The following is a 15,256-nucleotide window of genomic DNA, read 5'->3' as shown; positions in this document are numbered from 1 at the left end:
AGGGCAAGGAATTTAAAATGTCTATATAAGGCCTTGCACGCCATTGTTCTGGGTTCTTCCTTCTTTCCTGCATGTGAGGGGAGTACCCTGTTGCAACAGATCAATAAAGATCAAGCTTACTAGCTGCTTTGCTTCTCAATATTCTCTGGTTGGCTTCTGTTATTTTCTCCTACCAATAGGGAACCTACATAAGGACTCTATATGGGCTCTTGGATACTCCTTAAGGGGAAAAGGGCACATTTTTGTTTTACAACGCAATCATCCCCAGCTAGCATAGCCATTGGTCAGGGGTGATGGGAGCTGGAGTCCAGCAGCATCCTGAGGACCACACATATTCTGGCCCTGGGCTACAGGATTCCAACCATGGTTATTTTACTGTGTTTTTAATATTTTTTCCATAAACCACCATTATGTATTTGAAGGACAGAATGTGATTTTAAGGTTCAATTACATTTTTACCCCAAAAACTAAATAAACGAACTGAACAATTCTGGACTGGTTCATAACGCAAATATCCACTCCCCAAGGTTACCAAATTATAGAAACCTTGAGTGAGATGATCCGTATTTTCAGACCCTAGCTTAATTTTAAAAAATTAAGAAGGGGGTGGGTGTGCTGGGGGGGGGGGAAGACCTAATCCCACCTGCCATTGAACCTAATGTGTTTTGATTATATGCAATTTTTACTTCAGGCACTATCACCCTGAGGTAAACCGCCTCCTAAATTGAGAGCTGCTTGTATAGTCACAACAGTGCATGAGAACATGCCCTGTGTAGGGAGCATTATCTCCTTAGAGTAGAGAGGGAGAAAAGGCAAGCTCTGGCATCAGAGGAAGGCCTCAGAATCAGAAGGTGTGTTTGAGGAACCCCATGATTATGAACCCCATCTCTTAAAAACAAAATACCAAAGCCCCAGGATGGCATTTCCTCCGCGTCGCTGGCCAGCGGCCGCGAATTCTTTTTCCTTTGCTCGCTTACATGTTGGTACTCCTCCGTGAATAATAATAATAATAATAATAAAATAATAATAATAATAATAATAATAATAATAATAATAATAATAATAATAATAATAATAATAATATATTTATACCCGCCCTCCCCAGCCAAGACAGGCTCAGGGCGGCTAATAACCAATAATAAAAACAAGTTGATTAAAATACAATTTAAAAGATTAAGATACAACATTAAAACATTAGGATGCAGCCTCTTCACAGGAGGAGAAAGGAAATATTGGGCTAGCTGGAGGAGAAGCCGGTGTAACAACTCAGACGTTCCTCATTGTGAGTCGCAAGCGTGGAAGAAAGACGGAGAATTTGCAGAGGCAGAGGCGGCAAGAGGCCTGGCGCCCCCTGGAGGTCAGTTGCGGCCGTCCATGGGCGGAGCAGCGGGCTCCATTTTCCCAGGACAGGAAGCGAGAGGCGAGCCGGAGAAGAGACGGGCGGGAGCGCGGGCTACGCGGAGATCGTGTTGTTGTGCAATGTAGCAATCTTTGCTCTTCTTCCTCCCGGTTTAGGAGGCGGAGAGACCCGCTCCCTCCTGATCCTTTGCCCTCAAGCGGAGGCACTTCGGAATCTGGCCCCCGAGAGCATGGAAAGCCCAAGTGGACCCGAGCAGGGCTCGCTGCTGGCGGCCGCCCGGGGGGCTTACAGGACCTTTTTCGGAGGGCTGGATCCCCAGATCGCCGTGTCGGCTCCGGGAAGGGTGAACTTGATCGGGGAGCACACGGATTACAACCAGGGGTTCGTGCTGCCTATGGTAAGAGAGGGTGGCGCGCAGAAGGAAAGACAGACAGACAGACAGACAGACAGAAAGAAAGGGGCATATACTGTGCCCGGCTGTTCCTTCTTGAATCCTACAAATCCCGGTTTTCGCTAGTCACAATTTGGCGGAAGCGGAGGAGAAGAGAGCCGTCTTTTTTGAAAGCAACGCAGCAGCCTTCCTTGACCTGGGACTGACGAAGTTGCCTCGCCTGCCCAGTACAGAATTTTTCTTAGTTGGCCGGTTCAGTGGTTGGATCCGTCTGCAGAGGCCCCCAACACAACCTCTCCAAAATATGTTTGATCCCCATGGGCGTAGCCGGGGGAAGGAGCTTTAAAACAATAGAAAGACTTAACTGATCAATCACATCGGTTCTGCCCTCCTCTAACGAAAGTCCTGTCGTCGTCGTCCCCCCCGTCAAAAATCCTGGCTACGCCCGCATGTTTGATCCCATTAATTAATCACAGATTCAGCGTGGGGAGAGATGGCTCTCTGAAGCCACGGCCCAAAGATACGCAAATTCAGTCCAAAAAGCAAGAAACAAAAATACGAAGCTTTGCTTCAGTACCTGTTCCTTCAGGTTACTGTACCACTTGGGCTCATTCGCTTGGTCTGCTGTGAGTAGGACCTTGCACGCAATATAAAGGGTAAAGGGACCCCTGACCATTAGGTCCAGTCGTGAACGACTCTGGGGTCTGTGGTTTAACCCACAGTGCCACCCGCGTCCCACCGCACAGAATATAACCCATAGGATAAGTTAAATTTAGAGGCAAAAATACATTTGTTGGAAGATGGGTACCAGTCCAGATAACAGTCTTCACTCCTTGAGCTCTACTGCAGGGGAAGTTATATCTGAGTAGAGACTCAAGCTGCACTTCAAGTCATTTTGGCTCCAATTGCAAGCCTTTCTAGGAATGACCTTTGGAGTCGGCATCCCGTCATGGGGAAGCGATGTGCCTCTGAATAAACTGAGGGAGGAGAGACAAACAACCAACAGAAAAAGGGTTATTGGCCTCAAAGTTTCGTTTATGGGCTTGCTGGCTTGCATCTGGCTGTTGTTGTGAGAAGTAGGATGCTGAACCTTTGGTTCCTCCCCAGTTTGTTTCCTCTTATATTCAAAGGGACCTCTCGTGTGCCTTTTAAAGAAAATATTGTTTATTTCCAATTTGCCCCCACCCCACAAAAAATTACTAACCTGTAAACCTACCTCATTACTTCAAGAACTGAAACAATCCCAACTATTCTGAAGCAGCAATATTTTTATTTTGCATACTACACAGCCGAGAGAGAGAAAATAAGCATTTTTACCTCACACATCAGCCACAAAAGGCTTCCAGATCAGCTTATGGTCAGTAATAAGACAAATCATCACAAGAAAAAAACTTAAATGTTTTAAAATCGGCTGCCTCTTTTCCACACACTTTTCAGCATTGTCACTTTGCCCAGAAATCAAGCACATAGCTTAACGTGCAATATCTACCTCTATTCAGATTATATGTAGCCAAACTCTTAACTTTGTTCACATAGAGCACTTCCTATCCCCAAACCTCCAAACATTATCCCTGTTGAAATAGATTGCTGTGTATGTGTGTGAGAGATATCCAGAACATATAAGATGAATAACAAAGAGTCGGACATGACTAAATGACTAAACAACAACAAAGGCTGTACTCTATTAATTGTAAAGGTACATAGTTTTCCTCTGACCTGACTGACCACTGCTGCTGGACCTTGCCTGGATAAACTGCAAAGATTCTATGGACTAGGAAATGAGGTAGAAGAAAGTGCATGAAAGCAAAGGAGGAAATAGCAGCTCTTTAGGGCCCAGGGCTTTCTAACTCCTAATGTTGAAACAAATCACTCTTCAGTCACAACTCTGACTTCACTTGTTGGCTAAACAATGGCTTTTAAAAACCCCTGCAAGAGCAGTTAGCCTGGTTCATCTGTTAGCATGTTTTGCTTCCAGTCTTTCTAAGCTGAGAGTTTGAGCTTTTCAGGCAGGGCTCCATGGATAACCCGGCCTTGTTTACAAGTCAGTAGAGCAAATCCACTGACTACATTTGATAGGTAAGCCCCATTTTAGCACCATGTTGCTATGAAGTGAGTATTAACTTAAACAAATATTCTTATTGACTAAAGTTATGGCATTGGGAACGTCTCTGTGTTCCAACATTCCTATGCCTGTTCCTGTTCTCCCATCTGCTCCCTGTTATCTGTACTCATTTCTAACCATACAAAACACCATTTGGTAGGTGGCTTGCATAACCCTTGTTCCTGTTTGGTATCATGAGGGATTCAGTCATTGTCTCTTCCTTCAGGCCTTGCAGATGGGAACCATGGTGGTTGGGAGCCCGAGAGAAGATGGAATCATATCCATAGTCACAACCGCACAGGGAGCAGACGAGCCTAAAAAGGTGACATTTCCAGTTCCCATGGAAGGTGCCACCTTGGAGCCAGGAGAACCTCGCTGGGCAAACTATGTCAAAGGGGTCATTCAGCATTATCAGGGTAAGATCTAGACTCTGCTAGCAATTGAGGCGGATGTGCTGTTTGGGATGGAGACAGCTCTGTTAAAGTTTGTGGGTCTTAATGGTGCCCACACGCTTCCACTCACGCGCTGCCACTCTTCTCAGTTGCCGGATAATAGCAGAGTTCACACGCAGCGTAAAATGGCTTGTCTGTGTCGACGTGGTGTCTTCAATAACTCAGCTCGACACCAGTGCTTCAAATCTATCACTCTTTATTTAGAAGCATAACAAACAGAAAAGAAAACCTACAGAATCTAGCTGCATGTTCACAGCTTTCTGTCTCTAACAAAAACGAAACTACCTTGCTCACATTCTCAGACAGACTGTTCTCCAGAGAGAGCTCAGCCCCCACAGAGCACAGATCAAAGGGAAATGCCTGGATCATGTGGGCAGTGCACCCAGTGAATCAAGAACGCTTCCTGGAGTGTTAACTCTTGACTGTCCAGAACCACAACAAGCCCACAATGACATCACCTGCCGGAGATGAAAACAATCCCCCTATCCCAAAAAACCAACCACAACAACATGTGGGTGGTAGACGTATCAATGATGATGAGAGTGAGGTGGAATTTGCACACGTATTTAAAATGCTGTGAAAATGCTTTAAAAAAGTTTTGAGAAATACATTGAATTTTTCATGGCTCACTTTCGCCATCTAGTGTCACATTTGTATATTGCACTTTACAACACATTTAAAACATTTTATTTGCAGCTGTGTAGCTGAGTGGGGAATGTCCAGTTCAGAATACACTATCCTAAGATGTTTATGGTACCATGGAAGTTTCTCCAAAAGCCAGCCTTCCCCTACCTGGTGCCCTGGAAATTTTCTTGGGTTACAGCACCTGTGATCATGGATGCTTTAGTTGAGATTCCTGCGTTACATGGGGTAGTGCTTAAGTAACAGAGAGAAAAAGAAGGGTGTACATCTCCACTGAAGCCCTAATAGCAGTTCTGGAAGGAAATATCCTTAATTCTAACTCAGCAGCCATCGAGAGACGCTACTACCGCTCAGTGCTGTGTATATACAAAAGGATTTTGTCATAATTTAATTGCTTTCAGTAATTTCATACAATGGTACCTCGAGTTAAGAACTTAATTCATTCTGGAGGTCCGTTCTTAACCTGAAACTGTTCTTAACCTGAAGCACCACTTTAGCTGTGCCGCCGCTGCACGATTTCTGTTCTCATCCTGAAGCAAAGTTCTTAACCCAAGGTACTATTTCTGGGTTAGCGGAGTCTGTAACCAGAAGCATATGTAACCTAAGGTACCACTTTATTGCAATAATATAATATTTTAAATAATTCCATACTGTTAGAGGACGCTCTTTTGCGCCTGGCTCTGCTTTGTGGACCTCAGAATTCCAGGAAAAAATCAAAACAGAACTCACAAACCAGAAGTCTGCACACTCATGTCTTATATTATGCAGCAGGATATTTTCTTCAGTGGTGCCAGGAACAGATCTGCGTTGAAGCTTTTTGAAAACAGACCTAGTGGCATGCAGGGTTTTTCACTGAAGCCGAGGCCTTATTAGCACTATGCATTTAAAGCAATTCTTTGAAGACCTAGCTTCCCCCAAAGAATCCTGGGAACTGTAGTTTGTTAAGGGTACTGAGAGTGGTTAGGAAACCCCTATTCCGCTCACAAAGCTACAATTCTCAAAGAGGTTTAACAGTCATTCCCTCTTCCCAGGGAACTCTAGGAATCACAGCTCTGCTATAGGGGGATGGGGTCTCCTAGTGACTCACAATCCCCTCCAAAGTGTAGTGTGGATGAGAACCGAATCATGCATTTCTAATTGTCTAGGTTTTACACAGGTTGCCTTATAAAGAAGTTTCCTTCTCAGTCTCATGAAGATAATCCAGTTCTTCAAAGTGGCATATCATGGTCAGGCCTGTAATTTGAGTATCAATGCCTACCTAAACTATTTTAAAATCTTTTGTGTGCCATCTTGTTTAAAATATTTTGTTCTCTCCCTGTTGCTTTGCTATCCCTTTATAGCTGGCCCTCTCCCAGGCTTCAATGCAGTCATAGCCAGCAATGTTCCACTCGGTGGCGGTCTGTCAAGTTCAGCTTCCTTGGAAGTGGCTACATACACATTTCTGCAGCAGTTGTGTCCAGGTAGGAAACAAAACTGGTTTTAGTCTAGAACTTAAATACAAAAAATCCAGGGTCTTTTACTATCTACCATGTTAGCTAAGGGGAACTAGTTGGAGCATAGTGGAACAAAGCTCAGTGATAGAACACAGGCTTCATTGTGCCCTCAAATTAATACTTGGACTTGTTTCGATTAACTTCTGCAGAATACTTTATGGTACTTAAGTTAAAAACAGAAAGAAAAAAGGGTAATAATGAACTAATAAGGAGACAGTTTACCAAAAACAAAAAAGAACCGTGTTGAGGATGAAGGAAGTCAATTAGCAGAAAAGAAGAACTGAAATAATGGTATATATATATTATTGATTATTTGTTTTGTATAAGTTTTCATATGTTATCATGTCTTATTTGTATTTGTTGTTTGTTTTTCTTTTGATTCTGTACTATTATCTTCATATTTAGTTTGACAAATGTGTGTGTATGTGTTGTAAGTAAACTCAATAATAAAAAAGGAACACAAGCTTCGCATGCAGAAAGTCTTTGGTCCAGTTCCTGGGATCCTGAAGTCAGCAATACTGACTTAGATGGATAAGCAGTCTGACCTGGTAAAAGGCAACTTGCTATGTTCCTTTATTTCACGCATCTCTTTTGCTGCTGTTGGGAAATGATGAATTAGTTCAACATATGGTTTCATCTAACCAGATCTAGCCTAATCTAGCCTTTGTTCTTCATTCAGTTCTGGAAGTTAAGCATAGTTTAGGAATAGCCTAAAACAGTAATATGGAGCCTGTGGACCTCCAGATGTCATTGGACTCCCATCATTCCCAACTAAGTTGGCCAGTGGTTAAGGATGCTGCTGCTGCTGCTGCTAATAATAATAATAATAATAATAATAATTATTATTTATTTATACCCCTGCCCATCTGGCTGGGCTTCTCCAGCCACTCTGGATGGTTTCCAACAAAATATTAAAATACTGTAATACATCAAACATTAAAAGCTTCCCTGATAGGATTTGTAATCCAGCAACACTTGAAGGGCTGCAGGTCCCCCAGCCCTGACGTGATGCCAAAAGTTGGCGCTCTGTCCATTGCACAGAAGTACTAATCTGCCTGTGAATGTCTCTCCTTTTTGTTAACACAGACGATGGGGATCCTGTAACTAAGGCCTTAGTATGCCAGAAAGCGGAGCACACCTTTGCAATGATGCCTTGTGGTATCATGGACCAGTTCATCTCTGTGATGGGGAAGGAGGGCCATGCCTTGCTGATAGACTGCAGGTCAGGACATTGTAATAGCGCTAGAGGAAATGTAATCATACATCTCTCTGTCCACCATGTGATACCCAAAATCTTCTTGACAGACAGATGGCAGCAGCAACAAAGCATATAGTGTATGAGTCAACTTGGGGTGGTGGGAAAGCATTGCTAGGGCATGGCGAGTGGTGGTGGGAAGAGTTAACCCCATTCTGGAGCTGTGGCCCTTATCTGAATGGGGACACCCCCAAAGCTGCTATTGGCTACATTGTTAAGGGATGGGAGAACCAGCCATGGATCTTTTGCTATCTTGCCTAGTTTAGGCACAAAATACTCAGAAAAAGAGATGCTCAGCTGTCAAGAGGGGTCTCTGCCCTAAAGTGTATGTAACCTAAAACCTTCCTGCATAATGGAAAGCTAAAAGTGTTCCCCTGGAATGTAGTGAGCTGTAAAAACATTCACACAAACATAGAAGCTTTGAAATGCAGGATGCAGGTTTAAAAAGCTCCCTGCATCTTTTACCTTGTTGTGCTGTCTGATTTCCAGGTCACTGGAGACTTCCCTGGTGCCTTTGGCTGACCCAAACGTAGTTGTACTCATCACCAACTCCAATGTGCGGCACACCTTGACGGGAAGTGAATACCCCACCCGTCGGCGCCAGTGTGAAGAGGCAGCGAAGGTGCTTGGCAAGGAAAGCCTGAGAGAAGCCACTATGGCAGACTTAGAGGGTACATATTGTTAAAATACAGAAGTCTGTCTGTCTGTCTGTCTGTCTCTCTCTCTCTCTCTCTCTCTCTCTCTCTCTCTCTGTGTGTGTGTGTGTGTGTGTGTGTTGGGGACATAATGGGTCCCTGCCTTCAAAATTTCTTGAAATAACACGCCTCTATCCCTGAGCACATAAAAGTGCAAGTAGATAAAAGTTCGAAAGCACGTAAAAGTGCAAGTAGATAAATAAGTACCACTCCGGCAGGAAGGTAAACGGCATTTCTGTGCACTGCTCTGGCTCGCCAGAAGCGGCTTAGTCATGCTGGCCACATGACCTGGAAGCCGTACGCCGGCTCCCTCAGCCAGTAAAGCGAGATGAACGCCGCAACCCCAGAGTCGTTTGTGACTGGACCTAATGTAAATGTTTACCTATCCCTGAACAAAGGGGAATGGACAACAGAGGGGCAGTGATCTTGATGGGTCCTTGAGAACATAGTCATGCAGAAGGTGCCAGAAATTTTGAGTTGTATCCAGGAAAATAATGGTGCAAGTAGAACAACTTTTGCTGGCACAGCAGAACTTCTCCTACCTCTCCTGAAACCCCAACTCGCCCCAGATCTGCTCTGGGGGTTCCCCCAATGGTTCAGAGCAGATTTGGGCAGTGCAAAAAAAAAAGAAAAAAAGAAAAAGAGGGAAAGTTCCATTGCACAAGTGGAAGTTGTTCCACTCATTCAACAACTTTTTTGGATTTTTCACCAAGCTGCTATTTTTCTTATTAAAAGACGGAAGAGAAAGTATAAATGTTTATAAATTGGAATGTATATTTAAGACGCATGTAAACTCAGTTTCTTTAAATACTAAAGTATTCTCAAAAAAAGAGATGATGGTGGCTTTCAAATGCTCCACATTCTCAGATATTTTGTTGGGGCTGGTCTGCTCATATCTTTGTAGTTCATATGCGTTATATATCTAGCAATTCCGCATAGAAAATGCTTATTTGCTTTGTTCCCTGGCTAAAAGGAACTTTTCCGTTATCTTTTCAAACATTGCATGAAACCAGAGTTTATTGTACTGCATTTCTATTTTTGCCTTTTCCAGGGTTTTCTAGGAACGTATGATCATGAGTCCCACTGCTATGAACAGAAAACCCATCAGCACCTCACTTTTTAAAGATTTTTCTTCATCCCAAATGTAATACGGATTGCTTATTAACAGTGTTAATTTCCGTGCTGCTTTTGCTGAAGCATTGAATGGTCTGAAACTTTGCTTCTAATTCTCCAACCTAGCCTACCTGTCTGAACATTGATATTTTTCCCCTCCCCGTTTTTCATTTTTTGCAGCTTCTAAGGCCTTGCTAAGTGAGTTGGTGTACCGGCGAGCCAGGCATGTCATTGGAGAAATCGAACGCACCTCCCGAGCTGCAGAGGCACTGCAGTCCAAGGACTATAAGAGATTTGGGCAACTGATGGTGGAGAGTCACAATTCCTTGCGGTAGGCTGTTACCCAAAAGATTACACAAAGGATTCCCACCCCCACCCCCTGTTGTGCTCAGGTTCTCTTGTGGGTTTCCCTGGTTGACCACTGTGATAACAGAGTGCCTTGGGCCTGATGCAGCAGGGCTGTTCTTACGTTTGTTTTAGTATTCTTGATTTTTCAAAAATAAAAATTACAGAATCTAAGAGCCATTTCAAACATGATCCTAGATTTCAGCACGTAGGTCTGTCCTGCATACATGTAATGTCGCATCACACACACATGCCTACAAGCCACAAATGACTCCAGCTACCTGGCACATGCATGCTGAGTGCACACAGTGATATAAATGTGTGTAGGGTGGTCCTATGTGGAAGGGACTTCTGTGTAGGAATTTTACTGTGTGCGAAGCAGTGCTAACCCTGCGACTATGTATAATGAATGTAGTGTTGTGAAACCTGATTTTGAAACCCTGCTGAGCCATGAAGCTCACCGGCTAGCCTGAGGAAAGCCTCTACATCTCAAGGCCGTTCCAGACAATTGATTCAGGATCCATCTGTCAATAGAGTACTTCTGGAGGATATTGCATTTCTTTCTGTACGTAAACTACATTGGATTGTTGCTTCATGCAGAACCTTGTTTCGGTATACTCCTAAGAAGTTTTTTGTGTACTTCCCTCCCCCAATACAGCATTTCCACCATCAGACACCTGTATTGTATATGGAGCAAAGAGTAGCCATAGTCTGTAGACAACCGTACACATCATGGCAAACCCAGGCTCACAGCCACATAACATGGGGAAAACATGGGGCTCTGATTTGGAGAGTTGTAATGCAACTTGCTTTTGTTTGGCAATGATAGCCTTCACATCTAGGGGGGCTGACTCACTGTTTTCCCCTGTAGAGATGACTATGACGTCAGCTGCCCAGAATTAGATGAACTGGTGTCTTTTGCTTTGGAGATCCCCGGAGTCTACGGCAGCAGAATGACTGGTGGGGGATTTGGAGGCTGCACTGTTACTCTGCTTGAATCTGGCGTAGCAGAAAAAGTCCAGAAGCATATCAAGGTATGTGACATAGACACAGAACAGTGTTTATCACAATGGGGTGGGCAGTCTTCAGGCTGATCAGAGCTCCTAGAACGCTGGGGTCTCCCTGCCAGGCATGCAAAACAATGTCTCAGTGGGTCTGATGTATAATTCACTGGAAAAACAACAACCTGCTTCGTTTTCCTGCAAGCAGTTCAGCCGTCTAATCTAGGGGAAGGAGAGCTCTTTGCTGTCGCTGTTAGTAAACCATTTGAAGTCTTGCTGTTGTATTGCATGTTACCTGGAGATCTGCCAACAGATCCCCAACAGATCCCTGTGCTGCTCTGCCCTTACCTACAAAATACAGACAAGTGCTTCCTGAAGCCTGTAGTATGCTAAGCCTCATCTGTACAGTCATACCTCAGGTTACAGATGCTTTGGGTTGCATTTTTTCAGGTTACTTTTGGGTTTCAGCGGTCGCGCATGTGCAGAAGCGCCAAATCGCACCCAGATGCGGTGCTGCGGGTTGCAAACGTGCCTCCTGCCCTGCACGGATCACGTTCGCAATCCAAGCGTCCACTGCATTTTCTGCCTATCTTTGATCTGACCTGGGAGTACCTTTGAGCTGGACTGCAGTTATCCTTGCAGATGTGTCCGTTCCACAGTTAAGCACAACATAATGAGAGAGAGAATCTTCTTAGCATTGCATTTCATATATAGTCAAAAGTAATTGTGATGGTAACAGTTGTCATGTATTGAAAAAGACAACTGCACCAAATATAGGGTGGTGTGTGCCTTTAATGGTAAAAATAAGGGGGGGGGGAGATATGCAACTTAATTTGTTTTCAAGGAGTGGAATATGCTGGTGAATAGTGCCAATCTTCCCACCGTTGTTTCTCTTAAAACACTTTTCCCCCCTTGGCTGAGCTTAAATACTGGAAATCACTTTGTGTGCAGGGCCGGCCCTACCATTAGACAGGTTGAGGTGTCTTGTGTCAGGTAGATGGCAGTGTCCCCTAAGTTAGCATGCTATATTCTGGGATGGTAAAGGATGCTGACCTTTCACTAGTGTTGATGTAAGGTTCAATTGCTAATCTGGTTAGTTTGTGTGTGTTCCATTTTGTCCTCTCCCCCAAAATAGCTTGGGCTATCCCTAGTGCTCTGCAAGAGTTGGGCAATCACCCCTCATCTGCACATCTTTTTATTTTTTTAAATTTGGCCTCTAGCCTACTTCTTCTTTCTTTACCATAAGGGCACTTCTGTGGCCAAAAACATACAACTGCCCTTTGGCTATGCTGTAGTCTTATGAAAAGGTGTGGAATTGCATCATTATAGAGTTCCATACCGCCATCCGCCCTCGAGGACTTTTTGTTTTGACGTATTTTGTACTCACTGCCTATTTCAGACAGTTGCAACACCTGACCTTTTTTTTTTAATCAATTAGGAAAAATACAGCAGGACAGCCACCTTCTATTTGACACAGCCTTCTGATGGAGCCAGAGTACATCCTCTGCAATAATCCAACTCCCAATCCCAACCCCGTCAGAGCAAGGGTTTTCTGTTGCTCTGGTACCAAAGACACACAGCACTGCAAAGGTCAGAGCAGGCTTCCCTGATCCATGTGCCTGAGACTCCAGTCAAAGACTTCCAAATTCTGATAAAAACTTGAACTCTTTCTTGTCTCTCTCTCTTAAATCTGCTTTTTACATGTAGAACCTTCCAGTCTGCTCTACTGAACAGAGGTCTCTTCTGACTGTTTTACATTACAATTTGTGGCAGGGAATCTGTTCTTCATGTGAGGCCAGAACAGGCCTATTTTGCTGTGCTGTTTTGTGTTGGAAAAGAGTTGAGGATAGTCAATACAGCCGCCGTCCTTCCTCTACTTCTGGTTCCTGACATAAAACAAATAGTATGATTAATTGAATTTCCCTGATGATTGATTGGTTGGTAGGTAGTTCGTTCAGCCTCTTCTTTGCAAACTAAAGTAATATAAGAAGCCTCAAGAACAAGAGTCCTTCATTTATACCTCACAATGTGACAAGTTATTCATCTTCCAACCTAAATACCACAGATGGAATCCAGTGTTGCATGAGCAAATTTATGATTATGTGTTTTTCTTGAAGTTACCTGTGATTTTACTACAAGGAAGAGCTACCTTAATTATTAGAAACTCTGCAATCCTCTGCATGTCTTCTCAGAATTAAGTCCCACTAACTTGATGGAGGCCTAGTGACTGTTCTGCTTTCAAAATACAGTGGTACCTCAGAAGTCGAACAGAATCCGTTACAGAAGTCCGTTCGACTTCCAAAACATTCAGAAACAAAGGCATGGCTTCCGATTGGCTGCAGAAAGCTCCTGCAGCCAATCAGAAGCCGTGTTGGACGTTCGGGTTCCAAAGAATGTTCACAAACCAGAGCACTCACTTCTGGGCTTGTGGCGTTCGGAAGCCAAATCTTTGAGTCGCAAGGCATTCGTCAGCCAAGGTACTACTGTACAGTAAAAGTGCCAAGGCTAATTACACTTTTAGAACTTTGTGGGTTCTATAACTTGGTGCATTCTATAGTGATACAAATAACCCTGTCACACAGCACAGTTCAGCTGCTTTGGCTGTCCATAGGACTGGGAACAGCAGTATGCAATGCCATTCCATCTATGGCCAGTTCCCTCTCCTGCCATAGCACTATCCCTTATGATTCCAAAAACATCCACTGTCATTTAAGCTGCATCAAAACTTCACATCAAGGACATGTAGTTGGGACTGTCAGAATCTTTTTGTAATGAATCTATAATATGTATTGCAGTTGCAAAACCTGGGGAGGGTTATTTTTTCCCCCCTGAAGCAAAAATGTGACCTTTCCCAGTGGGCTGTGATTTTTATAGGCTGTTATCAAATTAGCTTTGAAACCTGTGTCGTTTGGCTCAAGTCTTCCATTCTTAGACCTTTTCAGCATTTAAGTGATTTTTTTTGTTTTTGTTTTTTAGCTACGCTACAATTTTATGCAATATTTTGGTTCTTGAGCCTGATCCTATTGAAATTAATGTGTGTAGGCCTGCCTAATTTTATATAGGAGTGCAGCCCTACTCTCTAACACCCACAGCTGCTAGCCACTTTCACATCAGACACACTTGGAAATAAAAAGCCTTCTGCGATCATAGAGGAAAAATGTTTAATAAGTGCAATAGAAAGCCATCTGGTCCTGAATGCCAGTTGTGAAAACACTGCATATGTATTAAATGCCACCAATCCCTGCAAGCCAGAATGTGGCTATGAAATGTAATTTACATTCTATTGTGGTTCTTCTGTTAGGTGAGTGAAAGCATACAATCCCTTTCAAAACTTGTGTTAAAACTGCTATGCTGCTGAAATCTGGCCCATCAAACACCTTTAATGGACTCTTTGGTTAATATTAAAGCCTGTGGTGCTGTCTTAGTGAAAAGAACTCGTAAGAAGCTTCAAGAGCCTGTGACCAAAGTGACTTTGCAAAACGATGTAATGCAAGAACTGGAGATACAGTCATTTCCAATAACACACTCTGAATGGGCCTGAATACAAAGAAGCCATGAAATAGCACATTTTATTGGCTGAGTTCTCTAGCATCCCATGAAAAGAAACCCCTTTGGGGGCAGAAGGTCCAGTGACTCCCCTGTTGTAACTCCCCCTGTTGCGGTGAATGGGTCAGTAGGAAAACCCAACATTAGATTACAAGGGACCTGACTTGGTATATTGGGACAGAAAGTTGAAGGCGCCATCTACCTGAGCTTCTAAAACTATGCTGCAGCAGCAGCAGCCCTGAATTCTTTTTGTGTTCTCTCTTGTTTAGCTAAGTAAAAAATTATCTGCAGTTGATCCTCTGCTGCTAGCACAGATACTTATCTAAGGTCCTGGGGCAAGGCTGGCCAAAATAGAAGCGAAGGGCAACAGCTACCTGTTCTCGCTGTGATGAAACTCACAAATCAATGGTTTACAAACTTCCTGCCTTCAGGGAATTTTGTCAGCAAACAAGTCAGTGTGGCAAACAACATACATCCTCCATAGAACCACAACACATTGCAGAAGATTCTGAGGCATGTTGTTGGTTTGGTGCACACTGGCAATGCTGGTCCCTTTGTGTGAGAACCGGCACTATCAAGTGAGCTGGCTGTCTCTTAGGGGAACTTGCCTGCATGACTGAAGAATTCATGGCTAGACTTCTGACAGTTTCCTGGAACATAGTTTGACAACCACAGCATTGTGTTAGGTCGATACTCTTCCAATGATGCCAAACACACACAGTGTGAGAAATCATCACACTGATAGGAATCAAAGTAACTTGCCTGCTCAAGTCATTTCTCTCCAGCTTCCTCATGCCTTTTTAGCAAGGAGTAAAATGTTGGTACAATCAGATTGTGTGAGTTGTCTGTCTTCTTTGTCAAA

General features: G+C 43.6%; 1 protein-coding gene across 1 annotated transcript; it reads left to right on the top strand.

The window, feature by feature from the left end:
* The first annotated feature begins 1,228 nt into the window (after nt 1–1,228).
* GALK1 (galactokinase 1) lies at nt 1,229–14,120 on the top strand. The gene is made up of 8 exons (XM_081899834.1): nt 1,229–1,757; nt 4,079–4,268; nt 6,287–6,406; nt 7,526–7,661; nt 8,184–8,365; nt 9,683–9,833; nt 10,719–10,881; nt 12,287–14,120. Exons 1-8 carry the CDS (start codon nt 1,590–1,592, stop codon nt 12,359–12,361), a joined length of 1,185 nt encoding a protein of 394 aa, XP_081755960.1. The 5' UTR covers nt 1,229–1,589; the 3' UTR covers nt 12,362–14,120.
* Nucleotides 14,121–15,256: the final 1,136 nt, after the last annotated feature.

Source organism: Podarcis melisellensis (assembly GCF_964234715.1).
Source record: "Podarcis melisellensis genome assembly, chromosome: 2".
NCBI lineage: Eukaryota > Metazoa > Chordata > Lepidosauria > Squamata > Lacertidae > Podarcis > Podarcis melisellensis.
Note: the sequence above shows the minus strand (reverse complement) of the source record. Positions and strands in the feature narration are given on the sequence as shown.

Coding starts and splice junctions, on each gene's coding strand:
- GALK1 (XM_081899834.1), top strand. CDS start 1,590: ATGGAAAGCCCAAGTGGACCCGAGCAGGGCTCGCTGCTGGCGGCCGCC. Junction 6,407..7,525: donor TCTGCAGCAGTTGTGTCCAG/GTAGGAAACAAA, acceptor TTGTTAACACAG/ACGATGGGGATCCTGTAACT. Junction 8,366..9,682: donor CACTATGGCAGACTTAGAGG/GTACATATTGTT, acceptor CATTTTTTGCAG/CTTCTAAGGCCTTGCTAAGT.